Consider the following 20,583-nt stretch of genomic DNA (forward strand, 5'->3'; position numbering starts at 1 on the left):
TCCTCCATCCCCATAATATCACTGACTGCAACCACCCAATGGCCAGTGGTGGGAGGTGTGGGATCTTTTTATTTGAGATGATTTGAGATTCTGGGTTTGATTCCCACCAAAGAAATTACTGTACAATAGGGACATGAGTGTGCACATTTTCCTCTGTCTTCTTGGATGTTCTGCATGTCTTTTATTCTTTCTGAGTGTGTACAAGGTTTTGGTAAATATAACACATAGGAGGTTTAACTTAAAATTATACCCCAACACAATTGGTATCTTGTTTTGAAAAAAGTGAGTTATTTTCAGCAGAGTGTAATGTGATTTAAAATAAAAGTCACATGGCTAAAATATTCTTAGCCATATGTTACCAATATCTTATTGGGAACCACTTCAACCCACTGATAGTCACCTTGCTTGTGCTCCCTTGCTGTTCCTTACCTGTCACAGCTGGCTACAATACCCATGCTTCTGGGGACTGTATGTACTCTTCCCATGTAAAACAGCTTGAGTCTACCAGCCAAGGGTAAAACCACCTCTATCCCTAGATTCAGACATTGCAGATTCAAGTATCAGCTGTGATGGAGGAAGGAATGGCAGATGAGCGCAAAGTAATAGAGTCTCTTTAAAGGCCCAAATTGAGCCTAGGTTGAATCAACACCATTGAAGGAGTGCAACAATGGTGTGCGTGCACAGGAATCATATAGAGGACATTATAAATACACATAAAAAGCATCAATACTAAATACCTATGTAAAGACAGGATCTGGTTACTTATACAAGCTGTTTTTAAAAATACATGCTTAATGCATACCATTTGCATTGCCATATAATATGCCAGCATGCAACTGCTGCACTCTATTGGGTACAACAGTTAAGTTCCTGTGATGCCCTGTACAGTAATGCTCAGAGTGGAAGAAGGAGCGTGAGTTTTTAGAAAAAGGAGGCTGTAGATTAAAATGGAAAATACAAGTCGAAATATGCCTTGTAAGGCACTTACATATGTTATATGTGTTTTTAAGAAAAAGTGGAGTTTTCCTTTAAAGTTCTCACCTCTGAGCATTTGTTGCCCCCAGAAAATATTTGATAGGTTCTATTAAGCCCGACACAAATTGGTTTTGCTCAGAAAACTTCCGAGTGCTCAGGAGGAGGCCGATTGTGACTCGTCTCCCAACAGATTGTCATACAGAGCTGTTACCAACCTTCTGTTGTCTAATTGATGTTCCACTTCTCGCTCTAATTCTGCACATGGTAGAGATTTCTGGAAATACGCTGGAGAACATGTACATTTTTACAACGGTTACCTATTCCTACGCATAGGGGTCTTTGCAGTGATTTTCTCTATGGACCAGTCAGCATTTGCATTTGATGTGTTCCTCTAGATATCAGAGGATGACCAAGCATGTAAAATTAAAAACCGTAAAGGCAGATACTGTGTATAGTGGCAGCCAAGTGATGTGCTTTGTGTGCTACCCCCATGGTTTATTGCAGAAGCTTGAAGATTGTAAACTGGGTCCTCTGGACATTCACCAGGCCCTTGGCTGTTGCCTGGGTTGTCTCGTGGATGATCTGGCCCTGAATACTTGTGGGTTAACTTGTTTCCAACTAAATTGGTCCCTAACATATGTGCTCAATTGAGTGCCTGGGATAGTAGATTGCAAGCTCCTTTTTCCACAGGGAATAATGTGAATGGTTTTACATATTGTGTAAAGCCTTATAATATATTGGTGCTACAGGAATACATGAAAATTCATAATTAATAATATACTCCAAAGATCTGAACAAGAAATTTCTGTTCACTGTCAAGTTCTGACTGCCAGAGCAAGACTAGCGAGGAGGGAAATCTCCCAACTGGGGTCACAGATGGCAATAAAGACAGGGAAACATACCCCGTTACACGCCTCCTAAAGCTATAAAAATGGGTGGTGGAGTTTTGTTTTATAGGATAATTGTACTGTTCCTTTGAAAAAAAGAATCAGTACTGAACTCATGTAAGACTGCAGCCAAAAACAGTCACCTGTCCCAAGATAAGGATGAGAGGGCGGGCTGGCAGGAATAAATCATCTGTCTGTCATAGACTCCGGCTCCCTACGTACTTTTTTGGTACATGCCTGCTGCCCATTTTCAGAAGTATGGAGCGCCAAAACTGGTAGAGTCAGCAGTAGTAGCTGAGTGTTCTAGAAGACAAATATAATATGTTATAATTAGTATCTCCCTGCTGGGAGGGATTCAGTGCTGATTGTTTATGGAAAAGAGTGTGGAGCCTTTCACAGAATACTCTTTACCTGTTTCTAAACGGACTGCATAATTATTATTATACAGGATTTATATAGCGCCAACAGTTTGCTCAGCACTTTACAATATAACGGGAGACAATACAGCAACAATACAGTTCAATACAAGAGGGATAGGAGGGCCCTGCTCCTTGGAGCTTACAGTTTAGGAGAATAAAAATCCATGACAATTTCAGGACAATTATACCTCTTCTAGGGAATTAAGACCCCTTACCAAGGGCATGTTTACATGATTTCACCTGTTTCTTCTATGTGGCCATTTCTCTTCACCCTGTTACAGGAACATTGGTCAGAAACAAGAAAAAAGCAGAATGGTCATAATGCAATGATAGCTTTCTCTGCTCAGTTCCTGCATGAGCTGTGCTGTCACTGTGATGGGGTATATTGAAGAAGGCAGGTGCAGACACAGTCCATGCAACCAAAAGTTTGATTTTCACTAGTAATATGAAATCTCAGAATTCTTGTATGAAAAATCTAGACACTTTCATTAGTTGTACTTTTATGGACCATCCCCGTTTTAGTCAGTTGTGCACAGACACTGTGCAGTCATCTGAAAGTACTATTCCAAGCAAAAATGACAAACTCTCCCTTTCTATATTCCATTTTCCAACCTTGAGCTATATATACATAGTTTTTACCCGTTGATCCTGCTATGTGCATGGAATATCACCCTATTTCTTTTGTCCGGGCTGACAACAGGGACCGGCAGCTACTGAAATTGCTCATCTACTAAGCATTGTTGACACCCAAAGGAAGGCACATCCAAGGCTTTCTCCATTGTGCATGTGCTAAATTGTTGACTAATCGCATATCCTAGGCTTCCTCCATTGTGCATGCAATTACCTGTAGACTGAACGCACATACATGGCTTCCTCCATACATGCATGCATTACATTTTGATTGAGTGCACATCCAAGGCTTCCTCCACTGCACATGCACTAAATTGTTGACTGAGCGCACATTTTAGGCTTCATCCATTGCACATGCACAAAACTGCTGACTGATCACACATCTTAGGCTTCATCCATTGTGCATGCACTAAATTGTTGACTGAGCGCACATCCAAGGCTACTTTCACTTCACATGTGCTAAATTGTTGACTGAGCACTTATCCAAGATTTCCTCCATTGCTCATGCACTGAAATGTTGACATAGCGCCAGAAGGAACCACAAAGTACGTACTCCAAGGTTCAGATGCCTCTTCCTGCATTGATGTTGGTGCTGAGGAAAAAGCTCTGCCTGCCACTATGCAGAGAAAGAGCACTGCTAAGGGTTAGCAGGCGCATGATTGCAAGTAAAAAGATAAAAGGTACTGAAATGGTGATTTTTATGAATTAAACATAACAGAGTACGATAGAGAGGTCATGTGAGACTTTCAGTATGTATGCCCTTTTCATCTACTTTAAAATTAAACCGTGTTTTGCTTATGCAGGATAGAGAAACAGATTTGCTTAAATGCCTCCCTTCCCAGCAGCACGTGTTCAGCTTTTCTTTCATCAACAACCACTCTTTTTAGCTGTTGTGTATGGAAGAAAAAAAAAATCTGGTGTTTCCAGGTATGGGTGACATGTGACATTCTATCTTGTGACAGTTTTGGTGATTGGCTCAGTGCTATTACATGGGGGTGGACAGAGAATCTGAAATCTGTGTAAGCTCCATACAAAGCGAGTCAAAACTTACACAGAGTTTCCTTTCCTCATTCCTGACATGCTGAATGGCAAAGCAAAGGTGGGTATGTGCTATGGGGACAGAGGTGTTAATCACCTGCCGACCGCTCAGTAAATATACTGTGAGCAGGCGGCAGGTACAGGCACAGCCAAGTCTGTACGTGAACGGACTTTTTCTGGGTTTGTGTCGTACATGTGTACATCCCTGCCAACCCAAGCTGTGATTAGACACAGTACAAGATTTCAGCCAGTGATTTCAGCTGAAATCTGCTGATTGGCTGTATCCAATCAGACACAAACACACAGAACTCTGTGTAAATAGGAACATCAATCTGGCTGTTTCTTCTCCCTGAAAAGCAGGGAGAAAAAGCAGCCAGATCAGAAAGTAAAAGCAGCACACATTACACATTGTTAGGCACACAATTAACACCTTGATTGCCCCTAGCTGTTAACTGCTTCCCAGCCAGTGTAATTAGTACAGTGTCATTGTACAGTATTATCACTGATCGCTATATTAGTGTCACTAGGGACATCAGTGTCAATCAGTGACCCTCCCAGCAAGTGTCTGTTAGAGGCAGATTTCCGGGCACCTTATCACAGTCCACTATAAGTTGATTACCGCCATTACAGTATAGCGTCTACAGTTGCATAAATTCCAGTATAAATACCATAGTTTGTAGATGCTATAACTTTTGCACAAACCAATCAATATAAACTTATTGGGATTTTTTTTTTACCAAAGACGTAGCAGAATACATTTTGAAAGTAGAAAATATTGCTTTTTTTTCAAATTTTTTCAGTCTTTTTTCCTTTATATAATAATAATAATAATAAAAAGCTCAGCGGTGATCAAATACTACCAAAAGAAAGCTTTGTGTGAAAAAAATTATATATATTTCATTAGAGTACTGTGTTGCATGACCAAGCAATTGATTGTTAAAGTAGCACAGTTCTGAAAAGCAAAAAAATGTTCTGGTCATGAAGGGGGTAAAATCTTCCAGAGGTCAAGTGGTTAAAGTTAAAAGAGAAGTGTGGGATTTTTCTTTTCAAATTTTACGTACCCAGGTGGATGCAGCATCAGTCCGATGCTACATGTGTCCACCACTGGCTCTAAATGTGAGACTGATCCAGGTGCAGCTCCAGACTCTGGGGTGGATCCCGACTTTAAAGTCGGGATCTGTCCCCAGCCTCGACCAGCTGAGTGACATCAGCTGAAAACGGATCACGGGAGTGCAGAACAAACTTCCCTCCTGTGATCCACAGGAGAATTACAACCAAAAGAGGTTTGGCTGTACTTCTCTTTTAAGCTTTTGCTTTTCCCTGCATAGGTAAACCAATGTTTTTTGTTTTTTTAATCCTCTAGTCTAAATTAAAATTTTTAAAAGAAGAGGCTGCTGAAATTGCAATATATATAATTAATCAACATTTTACCTTCTTCCCTTGGTTATTGCGTGATTGGCTATTGTTCTGCCCAGTACCTGGCACCCTCAGAAAAAAATATATTCTACTAAAGGCCCACAGACAGCACAGTTTGCACAAAGCTGAACAAAAATAAAAGTTCTTATTGGATTGTGGGAGTTGAATTTTTTTCCCAGGTGCCCAAGATGAGGGGCCACAAACAAACAGAATCTAATCTATGAACACTTACTACCACAAATGCCTGATTGTCAAAGGCATGCAACTCCAAAAAAAGGTGTTTTTTTTTCCTTTTTTTTTTTAAAGAATGTTCTGCAACATTTTCCAAATTTGCAGTTGGGTAGTATTATGCGGCTTTTTTCAGATACAGATTTATCATTCAGCATCTCCAACTTATCTTTATATAAATAAGCCATCGCCTGATGTATTCAAAGTGAAAACATTTTGCAGCGAGAATTCTGGATAGATATTATGACTCCATGTAACAAATACCGTAAGATGAAATCCCTGGATTGGCGCATAGGGGGCGAGGTCGGCGAATGTAAATGCGGAACCCAATCTCAGTAAACCGTTGTAGAATATGATTTGCATACGAAGTCTGAGTTTTGTGTTTCATCAAAGTTATGTAACACGCTGCACAGTAATAACTGGCACATCTGGTTTGTATCCATACATAGTAACTGAATATTGCAGATTAAATGTATATTAAGCATGCAGATTTCAATGATTTGTGACTTACAGCAATGTCAACAGACTTAAAGCAGAATTCCACTTTACAGTTGTAGAAATAAAGTATAAACGTAATATAAACCTCACTGAAATAAGTACTATAGACCTCTTCAAATCGCCTTCTTTGATGCATAAAAAAGAAAAAAAAAGTTAATTGTCATCTGTGTTTTTCTGTTTCTGAATTCATCATAGTTGGATTGTTCTATCAACTATTTTTTCTATGTGGTTGAATCTCATGTGACCATAGTTTTACTATGCCTTGCATGGTGCGTCCTGAACCTTATGTAGTCAGCGGGAAATGGCCCTTTTAAAATTCTTACTGCTGGAAGTGTTACATGGTCTTCCTGGTCAAGTGATCACTGTGATTGGCTGTCGCAGTGTTTATGTGATTGGAAGTCTTCCCCACGACTCCTGATTGCAAACAGTAACAGGAAGCTACTGGTGACAGCCAGGACTGTGGATAAGGGGGTACCACCAGTCCTCTTGTAGGGGGCCCAGGCCAGCAGGGGGGCCAAGTAAGCTGGGTGAATCAGATGTAGGCAGAGAGGGTGATCGGAACAGCAGAGGGGCAATTACTGGAACCGATCCCCTGTATGGCTCTCTCGGCAGAAGCTGGCTTCTTCTCCACTCCCTCCTGTCAGCTTTCAGCTGCTGCAGAGAGAGCCATACAGGGGATCAGTTCCAGTAATTGCCCCACATCACCCTCCTTATATGTTTCCCCCTGCTGCCCAAGTCCCCTTGTGTGCCCCCATCTCCACAGTGCTGCCGGCTACCCTCCTTTGCACCAGCAGCTGCAGGCACTAAGACAATAGGATCCTTCAGGATGGAGAGTGGGGGAAGGTTCCAGTAAATATGTCACATTTACCAGCCCCTTCTAGTCCTGAATGAACACAATGAGCGTTCAGTACCGATCACTCGCTGTGTTCATTCTTAACTGTAGTTCAAACTGTGGGGTTTTATTGGGGGGAGGCAACCTGTCAAGTTGGCTGTAAGGGGTCCCATGGTTTGGGGGGCCTTGTCAGGTTGGCTGTATGGGGCCCCGTGGTTTCTAACAGCAGCCGTGGTGACAGCACAGTCACTGTGCTAGGGGCACCGAATGAGCGCGCTCCCAGAACAAACAAGGGATGCCAGCTGCACACATATATGTGATAGGTCAGCCTTTAAAGTACAACTAAAGACAAACTTTTTTTTTTACGTTTTGGATAAAGTGTCAGGTTTTTATTGCTGTCTGTGTCCCTCTTAGGGATAATCACCTTCTCTCTCTGTCCTGTTTACCGCTATCATTGAAAGTAAAAGTAAAGTACAAAATTTTGGGTTGACATCAGAACAGTAAAAGATGGGAAATCTTCAAATGGGGATACCCCGGGATTCCCTCACTTTGGAAGGTTTCTCTCTCATGTCCTGTTTTAGCTATGGGACAGAAAGTGAGGCGAAATCTTCCCTATGGGACGCAGATGGCACAAAAAAAGGCAGGGGTTATAACCCTCTCTTACTCTATCCAACACGACAAAAATGTTTTGCCTATAGTTCACTTTAAGCCCACTTATGTACAGCCACGTAAATGCATATGGCTGTCATTAAGGGGTTACAGCTGGATTCCAGGCAGATATCGGAGTTATGTATGTACTCTAAAAATATGAATATTTTATAGTGCAACTAGTGTAAATAACTGAATATTACCTATTTTTATTCTCTTCTAATCTCCTATACAACAGCACACAAACTAGGAGAGGGAGGAGCAAGACTTGAGGCCCATTTGGTGTCCTGTGTGCACATTATCTCATGCTGATAGTAGGAGGATCAGATGGATAGCCCTAGCAGTCTGTTACTGCTCCTTCACTGTCTAAGGTCTCTTTCATATGATGCAGCATGCAAAGAACTGCAATTTCTATACCCAGGAGTCATGGGTGTAATGTTTGTCAGCCGATCGGTGATTTGTACACACTGCTGCCCATGGCTGTATGCAAGTACCTATGTTTCCCAGACGCAGAAATAATTCTCCTCTGTGCAGCCATATAAATGAGGTCATATAGGCTATTATTCGGGTGCAGGCTATTTAAACAACAAGAACGTTTTGGCTTGAAAGAGAAAGTCAACAGAAACCTATTCAGAAATGGGAAGCACTCCATGAGGACAGATAGTTTCCTTGGTGGTAATTGGGGCCAAGACCCAGTGCTGCAAATCAAGTGTGCTAATCACTTAGGGCCAGTTTAGGCCGCACCACCACTGGGCACTTACACATGTGCACTGATGGGTATGCTGCCATGAATCAATGTTAGTTGTGTTAACACAGTCCGCTCAAAATGAATGGGCTGTCAACACACAAAAATGGTGCATGCATTATTTTCAGCAGTACATCTGAAAATGCTGCGCATTGCACGTTCATTAGCAAGTTGTGGTGGAGTGCGGCTTAGAATGAATGTCACTGCATTGCATGTAATGTATGTTGCACATGGTGTTGTATACGGTACTGCAACGCAATAGTTAGAATAGGCCCTTAGTCACATTTACTGCCAGACTCATCCACCACCTAACCAACTGTTCAGTGTCCACCACCCCTCTCTGCCAATCCCTCCACTGGCTTCCCATTGCCCAGCGAATAAAGTTCAAAACATTAACAATAACATATAAAGCCATTTACAACTTAAGCTACATCAGCAATCTTGTCTCCAAATTTCACCCAAACCACCCTCTCCGCTCCTCCCAAGAACTCCTGTTCTCTACTTCCTTTGCATCCCCTTCCCATGCTCATCTCCGGGACTTCTCCAGGGCCTCTCCCATCCTCTGGAATGCCTTACCCAAATCTGTCCAGCTATCTCCTACTCTGTCCACTTTTATGCAATCCCTGAAAACTCATCTCTTCAGGGAAGCCTATCTTGTCTTCAGCTAATAACCAAATCTTATTTCTCCCATCAGTTTATCCCTCACAGTTATTACCTTTTGTTCCACCAGCCCCTCCCAATTAGATTGTAAGCTCCCAGGAGCAGGGCCCTCTTAACCCTCTTGTATTGAATTGTTTTGTTGCTGTATTGTCTCTCCTTATATTGTAAAGAGCTGTATTGTAAACTGTTGGTGCTATATAAATCCTGTATAATAATAGTATAAAACCTACAAACAATGTGACCATGCTATTGTCACCTACTTGGTTCTCTACTTCTGCAAGGTTCATTTACAGCTGCCACCGGGTGTGCACGGACCTAACAGTTACTGTAACAAATGCAAATTCGAAACGCACACCATTAAAAGGGGAAGGAGGAGGATATGTGTTGGAGGTTAGAATGTTAAAATGAACCTGCTAATATAAGGAGGAGGATTATGTAAATAACATGAAAGGAGGTGCGCTGAAAGAATATTTCACTTGTGTGCGTGAATGTCTTTACATGAAATCACTGTTGCTTTTTCTAATGCCTGGCAATTCCAGAAATATAATTCCCTTCCAATAGCCTCTATTCCAGTGCTAAGGTCGCCCTTACCTCAGGATTCTGTCATTAGGTATTTAATTTTGCTATAGGAAGAGCATGACAACTCTGTCATCTTCAGGGCTGGTTGTCAAAACCAGGAACAAGGTGAGGTGGGGAGCTGTCAGAGTGCTCACGACAGATGACATAAATGGACAATATTTTCAAGCTGAACTCCAGGTTAATGGCTAAAAACACACATTAAATGCATATAAAAGAGCTGGTTTACAGGACAAAGTATCTGATCATTCAGTTCTGAGATTTACACAGCTCTCTCACACAGCAAAGCCCCGCCTGGCAGGGCAGGAGACCTGACTATTCCTTGTGGCAGTTAAGTAACATTTACAGGTCTAGTCCCTCCCCCTGCCAGTGACTGTGACTGGAGAAGGAGATGCAGCACACTGATGAGCTCATATCTGGCACTCTGCTCTCCCCTCCTATCAGTATGTTTGCTCATCAGCACTTCAGCACAACTATTTGGCTCCTTGTGTAGCTTTCCCACTTTAAAGCAGAACTAAACTCTCTCAATCAACATTATTTTTCGTCCTTATGCTGCTAGCCTTAAAAGCCGTAAATAGATAGGAAAGTATATAATATATACTTGTTTTTAACTTTTTTTTCTACATTTCTTCAGTTGCTTCCTGGTTTCTGGCCTAGGCCAAAATGGGCATTTTTTTTCTTTCATCTGGAGGGGCTATCTCCTCTAAGCACAACCTCCTGCCTGCATTCCTGAGCTAAAGGCAGATGGATTCCAGGAAGTAAATGGTACATGGATCATCTGCCCTTACTCAAGATGGCCACAGCTAGAAATGCTCAGGGGTGCTTTTCAGTGTGATTTCTCAACAAAAGAATGCACAAAAACATGAATGTATGGATGAGTTTTTCTGAATATTATAAAAAATATATTAAATATGTTTTTAGTTTGCTTTTTTTGTTTTTTAGTTTGTCAGATACAGTTTAATTACTACCTTTTGTTTCACTAGCCCCTCCCTCTTAGATTGTAAGCTCCAAGGAGCAGGGCCCTCCTAAGTCTCTTGTATTGAACTGTATTGTTGCTGTATTGTCTCCCTTTATATTGTAAAGCGCTGAGCAAACTGTTGGTGCTATATAAATCCTGTATAATAATAATAATAATAATTCCAGTTTAATGCCACATGGATGTATGTGGCAGCATGGCATTGGGTTTTAATGCTGTAACATACATGTGTACAGCCAGAGCTGCTGTTTTGGGATGGGAACACTCTTCCAGCACAATGACTACCCTGTCACCCACAGCTCCCATTCACTATTTATTATCAGGAACTAAGGACAGGCTCTCGATCATGTGATCAATGTGATAGCCATTCATAATGATCACATGATTGGAAAGACCACCTCCTCAACCCAGCATTAATACCTTAATAAAGGGCCAACTCCAGCCAGCTGGAAAGGGTCAATAATCTATTAATGAATACAAAGCTGCATTATTATGTGCCTTTTAGAACTACGAGTTCAGATTTCATCTTGTTATGTATGCAAAACTGAAATAAATTAAAAAAAAAGGTTTTAATTTAAAACTCACTTTTCTGATGTAAAAGCTTCCATCCTTCCAGCTAAGGAAACCCAGATATGACAACCCTTTAGTATAGACCCCACACTGTCCTACATGGATCTGCTGGTGTATAAAATGCTGGAACACACACGCTGCAGCAGAGTGAGTGGAACACCATAAGGCCTGAGGGTTCCACACATCATAAACCTGCCTGCCTTCTGGGTGGGTTTGCCTTTTTTTTTCCATCGCAGGTTAAAAACTGCCTTCAATTCTACTGACTTGCAAAGCAACGCGCAGCCTCGGAACTGTGCAGTCAGCATTTTAAACTATTACAAGCTACCTCCTGAACCATTGCCAAGTTAATAGACAATGAAAGATAATGAGCTTGAAATTGGGTGTTAAATTGCATTTTTTTTGTTCCTATCTCTATTTTTCCCCATGCTTTAACTATTTCCTACAGATGCGCCATGTCATTTTGCATCGGGCACACATCAACAAAATATTTGTGAAACCAAAATCCTGCTTTTCCACCACCTCTATCTTGGTTTCCCGCAGCACAGATGGGGTTAAATCTCTCTTGCCTTGTCATGACAGCTGTAATAAGCACAATGTGTTCGGTTTAATCTAAAACACTGTCTTTTTTTTTTGTTGTTAAGACAAAGGCTATGAACGTCAAAGATCAAAATTTGTTTGGATCCTAGTGAATGAAAAAAAAAAATGTTATTTTTTTCTTTAACAAAAAAAAAAGAATTAAAGTGAAAAAAAAAAGAAAAAAGAACACTGACCCCATAAAATGTACTTTTGTATATTATAATAAAAGTATATATATATATATATATATATAAAACAAAGAGAAAAATTCAAAATTATTTTTTTTTTTAGATTATTAAAACAAATTTAAAAATGCTGTCCAGTACAATTGCCTGCAAATGAATTTAAATTACTAGAACCTTCTAATGTTGAAGGGCATCAAAGGACACAAGAATTTTAATTCCCGCGGTAATGTCTATAGAAAATAACAAAAATATATTCCACACCTGATAACAATCACCTACTTTTCTCTCTTTTTTATGCTTAAATAATAACCTAATAGTCATGTGAGCTTATCTTCATTAGTCTAATTGTAAGGGATCCCTTTCAACTTTCCCTTAAAGCTAATGAGCTGCATTAATCCAGGTTCATTTTTATAAGCCTCGTGGGTCCAAAAGTACAGGACAGTCATTTCAGAAAGCAATAAATTAAAAAGGAAGCAGGGGCGCCTTAAGTGCAAGTCTAGCATCAGACCTATGGTAATACTACTGCCATGTAGTTTAATTAATCCTTGTTAGCATAACAACTAATATCCTGAAATAACATACTGCTTTTCAAAGTAAGTATACTAATTACGTGGCCTCTCTTTTATTCTATTTTTTTTTTTTACTTTGCCAATTTATTCGTCACTTCAATTTTTTTTTTAAATTTGTTGTTTTATTTTCATACATCTTTAAAAGATGTTTGGAGGCAGTACCTGAAACCGATGTCTTCGTACAAGATGGGGCCTTTTGCAGAAATTCTGTAGCTTTTTTGAGAGCTGTTCAGGTGTCGAATACAGATATTCTGCTGCAGGAAAAACAGATACATATTTAATGAAACAAAAACCTCAAAGCACACACTCGATATTAGTCACTTTACTAATTAAAAATGCATATTGCTCTGTGCCGTCTCGTGTTTTACATTATTTAAGCCTGATTTTCCAAGCTTACCTTTCGCTCACGATGATGTTTAATGTTAAATAAGAGAGTACTCGTTCTGTTTAGACATCTCCTTAGGGGTGATTAAAATGCATTATTCTAATGTAACACAATGTAAGGGGAGAGATACTTAGTCAAAGTGGAGAGCAGCAAAACTACTACAAGTTGTTCTTTTGTTTTATTATTTTGGTACAATGACCTTATCGCTTAATTTCAGTACTCATAAATTTGTTTCTACAATCTGCAAGACGACACTTACCAGGATTATTGCATACGGATGTCTTCAATTTTCTGCATGTTATGTTTTATGTGGGTTTAAAGACATTTTAGAAAACAGAACAAATAATAAACACAAAGAAATTACCACTTGAATGTCATCAGTTGGAAGGACCCAAAACATCAGCTAGTCAATATAAATACACATAAAGATTACAAAAGGGAAATAATATAACTAAACTCCAAGAAAGCAGCTACAAACATAGTGGGGTTGATTTACTAAAAGCAAACAGACCGTGGACTTTGCAAGTGCAGTTGCTCCAGAGCTTAGTAAATGAGGGGAAGCTCTGCTGACTTCCGTCATCTAATCATGTGAAAGCAAAAATGCAGGTTATTTTATTTTCTTTGCATGTGATTGGGCATTCTTTGCAATCTGAAGCTTTACCTCATTTACTAAGCCCTGGAGCAAAGTGCACAATCTATTTGCCTTTAGTAAATCAACGGCACTGTATATCAGACAAAAAGAAATAGGGTAGGAATTACTTATGACTGCCCTATGTTATATAAGATGTCTTTCCTAAAGTTATAGTGATATACTGTATCTTTGCTTTGAGTTAGGTGTGCGTTCACTTGTGCTGAACATGTGTGCAACAGGGTAGGCATAGACTGGAACTCGCCTTATAGACTAGAGTTCGATGATGAGCTGTCCCTGCCAGGAGAACACAGTAGTTCAGAGAACACAATGGCTCCACAGGAGGGATTCCCCCATCAATACTGACTATGTTGAAGGGGGAATCAAGCGATTTTCTTTCCTGCAACCCATGGTTGCAGGAAAGAAAATGGCATCATCTATGGTCGGCTTACGCATTCTCTAGTATGCATTACAGTGGAATAATATAAACTGAAACACGGGAGTTGCCATTGTTAATGTGTTATTAAAGTCAATCCCTGGAAGTGTCATGCTGATCCTTAGACATCTGCCCTACCTACATTCCGCAGGTCAGTGAGTAACTAGGATTCCTAGGTCAGTGGCTGGTTTTACATATAGTTTATGCACAGCTTTTAACCTTTTGCCCTCCAGAGGATTTACCCCCCTTCCTGACCAGGCCATTTTTTGCGTTATGACACTGCATTATTTTAACTGACAATTGCGCGGTCATGCAATGCTGCACCCAAATGAAATGTATGGCCCTTTCCCCCCACTAATAGAGCTTTCTTCCAGTGGTATTTGATTGCCTGTGCGTTTTTTCTTTTTTATGCTATTAAAAAAAAACAATTTTGAGAAAAATAAACTAGATTTTTGAATTTTTGCTGTTAAATTAAATTGAAATAAAATGTATTACTTGTCCAGTAAAAAAATTTTAAAAATGAAATTGCATCATAAATGTAGGCCAAAATGTGTTCTGCTACATATCTTTACTAACAAAAATCCCAATATGTGTAAATGAATTGATCCACGTGAAAGTTATATCTACAAATGGCGGTATAGATACTGAAATTTTTTTTTTTTACTAGTAATGGTGGCGATCAGTGAGCTATAGCAGGACTGCGGCAGGCATTGTGACACTGGGGGGGAACTGACTTGGTGTCACTGACATCCCCTGTGTCACCAATATAGTAATCAGTGCTAATAAAAAGCACTGACACTGTACTAATGGCACTGGGCAGGAAGGGGTTAACATGTGGGGCGATCAAAGGGTTAACTGTGTGCTGTTTTACAGCAAGCTGTGTCTGTGCTTTCAGCTGTAAGCACACTGCTCTGTATCGCTCTACTATGCAGAGCCATACAAAGCAGTGTGCAGGAGCTGACAGGGGAGAGAACTGTATTGTTTACATACAGTTCTCTCCCCCGTCGGTAATACTCGGCGATCACTGGGTGCTGACGAGTAATCACCGTCTGGGACCCGGTGATTGACAACCAAGGCCGCGAATAGCGGCGCAGGTAGAGCATGCGCCCCCTACCCGGAAATGCGAAATCACATATATATACTTGATTTTGCACACTCCTTCCGCCCTGTAGCACTATTTCTGCTATAGGGCGGTGGGAAAGTGGTTAAGGTACAATGCTGCTCCTTTTTTCACTATCATTACATTTGTGTATCAGTCTGGTCCACAAATGTGTGTTCAGCTGCTGACCATATAGCTGATTTTCTCCATAAGTGCAGAGACAAAAATAATATGATACTACAGTGACCCACTGGATCATGAAGCTGGTTTGGGGATGACAGCCCCGCATCCTGGCCTTTTAAAAACAAATCAGCAATGGTAGCTTCTATATTTAAGCTGCCTTTTAAAATGTCTGTATTTAAAAAAAGTTAATGAATTACAGGCCATTTTTTCATTTACACCAACCAAATATCAAAGATAATGTAAGTATTCAGGGTGACAGAAGTGTCCATAAACAAAGGATTAGAAAATTGATCTGCACATGTGTCCTTTTTCAGTTTCTTTTTAAGCAATCTGAGTGATCATTTTCTGACTTTATTATCTCTGCTTACCCCCTACAGAACACTGTGCTCACTGACAACACAGCGTGTTCAGCCTTTCAAAACCGCACAAAACAGGGAAGCACAGATTGCATTATGGGGGTTTACATGATTTTCCTGGTTCAGATCATGGCAAGGTAAGGAGAATGGGCTACATACAAAAGAAGCCAATTCAGGTGTGTTTGACAGAGAAATAGGTTATGATTAGGGCTCATCTACTGTACTTCTTTGTGGTGTTTAACGCACATTATGGTGCGCACTGATGTGCAATGTGTTAAGGCAGCCTATTAAAATAAATGGGCTTCCAACACACCATAACAAAAATCTTACATGGCCCTTTTATTTGTAATGCAACGCACTACCACGTTGCAGCAAGCTACAAAGAAGATGTGTTGTCCTAGCGCACTGGGGTGTGTTATAGCATCGCATGCTTTATTGCAATGCAGAACATTGTATTTTTTTCTCTGAAAGCTATTATTTGATTTTGTACTGTGGTGACTTAAGTAACAAACAGTGTTAAAGTGTTACTAAACCCACAACAGTAAAATCAGTCTGTATATGCAGTAAAACATGCTTGTTATACTCACTGTGGAACCTAAGGGGTTAATCCTCAGCATTGTGTAAAAACGTTGTTTGATCCTGACTTCTCTGATCCTCCCCTTCTTCCAGTATCCCCCTCTTATCTCCTGATAAGGCATATCGTGTGGAGACACTCTGCACATGCTCAGTTTGCTGTGTATTGCTTTTTTTCTTGGGAGAGTGCATGTGATCAGCACAGGGCCATGCAGCACTGCTCAGACAGAGGTCAGGGGTTCTGCATCCTCCTAGAGAAAAATGAAAACTCCTCCTACAATCTTTAACCAGTGCTCAGCTGGACACTGATACAAGTCACAAGATTGCTCTAACTGCTGATGAGAAAAGGTATTGAGCAGTTTATATTTATTAAAATAATTGCAATTCCAAGTTCTGTGTACTGTGGGAGACCAGAAATGGTGAATGCAGCGTCCTGGGAGACCAACCAGATATAGTGAGTGCAGGGTCCTGGGAGACCAGATATAGTGAATGCAGGGTACGGGGAGACCAGATATAGTGAATGCAGGGTCCTGGGAGACCAGATATAGTGGATGCAGGGTCTGGGGAGACCAGATATAGTAAATGCAGGGTCCTGGGATACCAGATATAGTGAATGCGGGGTCCTGGAAGACCATATATAGTGAATGCAGGGTCCGGGGAGACCAGATATAGTGAACGCAGGGTCCTGGGAGACCATATACAGTATAGTGAATGCAGGGTCCGGGGAGACCAGATATAGTGAATGCAGGGTCCTGGGAGACCAGATACAATATAGTGAATGCAGGGTCCTAAGAGACAAGATATAGTGAATGCAGGGTCCAGGGAGACTTGATATAGTGAATGCAGGGTCCAGGGAGACCAGATATAGTGAATGCAGGGTCCTGGGAGACCAGATACAATATAGTGAATGCAGGGTCCTAGGAGACAAGATATAGTGAATGCAGGGTCCAGGGAGACTTGATATAGTGAATGCAGGGTCCTAGGAGACAAGATATAGTGAATGCAGGGTCCTGGGAGACTTGATATAGTGAATGCAGGGTCCTGGGTTTAGTAACACTTTAAATAGAGTTCTTCTTTAGTGTCACCCTGACTACACCTCCCTGAAGAAAATGTCTTCATGGCATTGGCATCTATTTGCAGCATCTGAAATGTGTTAGCATTTATGGAATAACATTAGGCAGTTCACATTTCATCGCATAGAGAAAACATTCATATTATTTGAAGGCGTACACAACTGAATTGCTGTAAAGATCTGTAGCCACATTAAAAATGTCCTAGGTAGGAGTACAATTTATATTTGGCCTTAAGGAACAATTAATATGCTTCAGTGCAAGTTTTTTTTTTCTTCGTTTTAGTTTCTACGGGCCCTTTATAAACCTCAATGCATGAAAAATGCACATGAACTTTTGGACCATTGTCATAAATGGGTAGCAGTGCGCTCAAGTGCAGACGTGGTGGTTAAAACTGTATATGTACATTAGGGTGCCATTCAGAATGATGGCAATGCACAGCAATATATATTGTATATACAGCACTTTGTGGTGTGTTGCGGTAAGATGTGTTGAAACACACTTATTGTGATTCCAATCACACTACATGCATTGGGCTGCACTGGGCCTGAGGCGAACAACAAAGGTCCAACGCAATGAAAAGCTGAAATGCAATACTTTCTTTAGGCCAAGTTCTCAACAATGTGCTGCATTGGTGTGCTCTGGGTGAAAATGGAACATACTGCATTAAAAAAGAGTGCAAGAAATACTTTACAACGTGTCACAAAGGCACAATTATAAATCAAGAGGCTTTTTGCTCTTTCTGATCATTCTTATTTAAAGTGTGTATTTAGGCCCTGACCCTTCCCTAGTGTTATTCCTCATTGGTCTAGATAGCGTGCCTTCTAAATCCCGCTGTATCGTAATCCACATATTATTTGCTGCCAAAAATAATATCACCAGACTATGGAAATCTCTTACGTCTCCCTCAAAAACAATGGTGATTACTGATAGAAATTATCAATGTGACATGGAAAGGAGATTTGCCATTGCCAACTTATCATACCCAAAATTTGCTTGCTCCTGGTATCAATGGTCACTCAACCCCAATTGTAAAATTAAAATCTGATGACCCACCCCCGTTGGAGTATTACACATTATCTTGACTGGTATGTTGTTTTCTAGCAGTTGTTCCTATATCTGCTATATTTCTTCCCCCTTTCGCCTCCTATTACCCCTTTCTTCCCTATATTCCCCATGGTTCTTAGTTGTCCCAGAACAGATAGAATTTGGATCCAGCAATGTACGACTTTCACTATAAATGTATATACTATACTGATGTTGTCGGTTGGAACTGTCAATCACTATCTTGATTGCTTGTACAACAAGGAACCAGTGCTGTTTCTCTGTTCGCTTATATGTTAATGTATTTGCTGAAAAACTTCAATAAAAAATATTTGAATATAAAGTATGTATTTATATAAAAAAAAACAGTTTGTGGATGATGTACTATTTTGTGAAGTAAAAAAATGACTGTGCCACATTTTTCTACGAAAATATATAAAACTTTTTTCAGCACATTCAAATTTGCTAAATGTCCCTCTAGGGGAATATGGCCTACAAGGGTCCCAGCTATCTGAAGATCTCTCTTTATTTTAAATGTATATTATGTAATAGAAATATTTGCTTATATATGTGTACTTGTAAACATGAATAAAATCTCATGTAGCCATCTGCAGTTGTGTGCATATCCTCAATAAGGTCCTTGTCAGCCTCCTTCGCTATATTACAGCACTCTCGTCCCACCCGAGACTAATGCAAAAGAGATATTTGAAACATTTTGCTATTGTGAGAAACAGATGGTACGGATAAACTCAGCCTAATGCATTATATCACATATATATTTTTTTACATTAACATGTCGCTTTTGCCAAATAAACAAATGCTCTTGCATAATGTTAGGATTCCACACTTTTAAACACGGCTGTGGGATTAGTGCTGGGCTGCGGTGGAGAAAAGGAGGCGTTCCTACCTGGAAATATCTCGGGGTATACCAAAGACTTCGGGCACAGCGGGTAACAGCCGCAGTAAACAGCTTCTAACCTGAAAATAAAAAGATATAAATAATTCTTCTGTCAGTTCACAATAATCCTAATTAAAAGGTATGCTCTAATAACAAACTTATACAAAAGGTGTATATAATCATCCAAAAAACATTAGTGTTTTAAATAAATAATTATAGTGTCCAAACATAAATTAGTGTCCAAAAAATATATATATATCTTCAGTGACTTGAACCAACTGTGAAAAATCCACCACCAAAGGAGATTAAATGAACTCACCAGAGCTAATGGCTGGTCAGATTATAAACCAGCAACAGTTCACAATAAGCAATTGCAAGCAAATGGCTGCATACAAGTATATGAACTGTAGTATCGGGCAGCACAGTGGCTAAATGGTTAGCACTTCTGCCTGGCAGTACTAGGGTCGTTGGTTCGAATCCCGACAATGGCACCACCTGCCTGGAGTTTGCATGTTCTCCCTGTGCCTGAGTGGGTTTCCTTCGGATACTCCGGTTTCCTCCCACACTCCAAAGACAAGCTGGTAGGTGAATTGGATCCTGTCTAAATTGGCCCTAGTATATGTATGTATGAATGTGAGTTAGGAACCTTAGATTGTACCCCCCTTGAGGGTTAGGGACTGATGTGAATGTACAATATATATGTCAGCATTATATAAGTACCTGAAATAAATAATAGTATCTACCAAAACAAGTTATTCTGCTCAGCCAGGATTGTGATCCAGATACACATGCATAACAGATACGCTCCAAGCCCTCTATTCAGACTACACTGTAGTTAAAGCCCAGCTCCAGGAATGACATAAAAATGACCCTTGCAGTGGGCTCCCCCACACTTCAAGGTTAAATGCTTGTCAAGTTTAGAGGTAGAGAACTAAACTGTAATACTTCCCCTATTCCTTGCACTGGCAGACTCCTTCCCTCTATGTTTCCCCCCCGAAACCTCTCCCATAACACGCTCTGGTTGGCAGTTACATTCTGACATCATCACATACAATGCAGGGCCAATAGTCCTCCACCATATGTGAGGAAGATGAGGGTCCAACTACAGCCCAAAGTGACAAAGAAAAGAGGAACGCACCGGAACCTGCAATAATGTCAGTATTATTATTATTTATTTCAGGTACTTATATAGCACCATCAATTTACGCAGCACTTTACATATATATTGTACATTCACATCAGTCCCTGACCCTCAAGGGGCGTACAATCTAAGGTCCCTAACTCACATTCATATACCAGGGCCAATTTAGAAAGGATCCAATTAACCTACCAGCATGTCTTTGGAGTGTGGGAGGAAACTGGAGTACCCGGAGGAAACCCACGCAGGCACAGGGAGAACATGCAAACTCCAGGCAGGAGGTGCCGTGGCTGGGATTCGAACCAATGACCCTAGTACTGCCAGGCGGAAGTGCTAAACATTTAG

The 20,583-nt window shown here is 40.5% G+C and overlaps 1 protein-coding gene across 6 annotated transcripts in view; it reads right to left on the reverse strand.

Moving 5' to 3' along the window:
• The window catches only part of QTMAN (queuosine-tRNA mannosyltransferase), a 400,061-nt gene that overhangs the window by 63,949 nt on the left and 315,529 nt on the right, over nt 1-20,583 (reverse strand). For 4 of the 6 annotated variants that reach the window (XM_089679024.1, XM_089679027.1, XM_089679021.1 and 1 more), the window contains 2 exons: nt 19,110-19,180; nt 12,591-12,682 (listed from right to left, as the gene is read on the reverse strand). In XM_089679024.1, the coding sequence (XP_089535150.1) occupies nt 12,591-12,682; nt 19,110-19,180 (163 nt within the window). The remainder of the gene's footprint in view (nt 1-12,590; nt 12,683-19,109; nt 19,181-20,583) is intronic. The other 2 variants (XM_089679026.1, XM_089679022.1) reach the window with 1 other exon arrangement.

Source organism: Staurois parvus, unplaced genomic scaffold (assembly GCF_062004578.1).
Source record: "Staurois parvus isolate SC_StPar_1 unplaced genomic scaffold, SC_StPar_1.0 ptg000216l, whole genome shotgun sequence".
NCBI lineage: Eukaryota > Metazoa > Chordata > Amphibia > Anura > Ranidae > Staurois > Staurois parvus.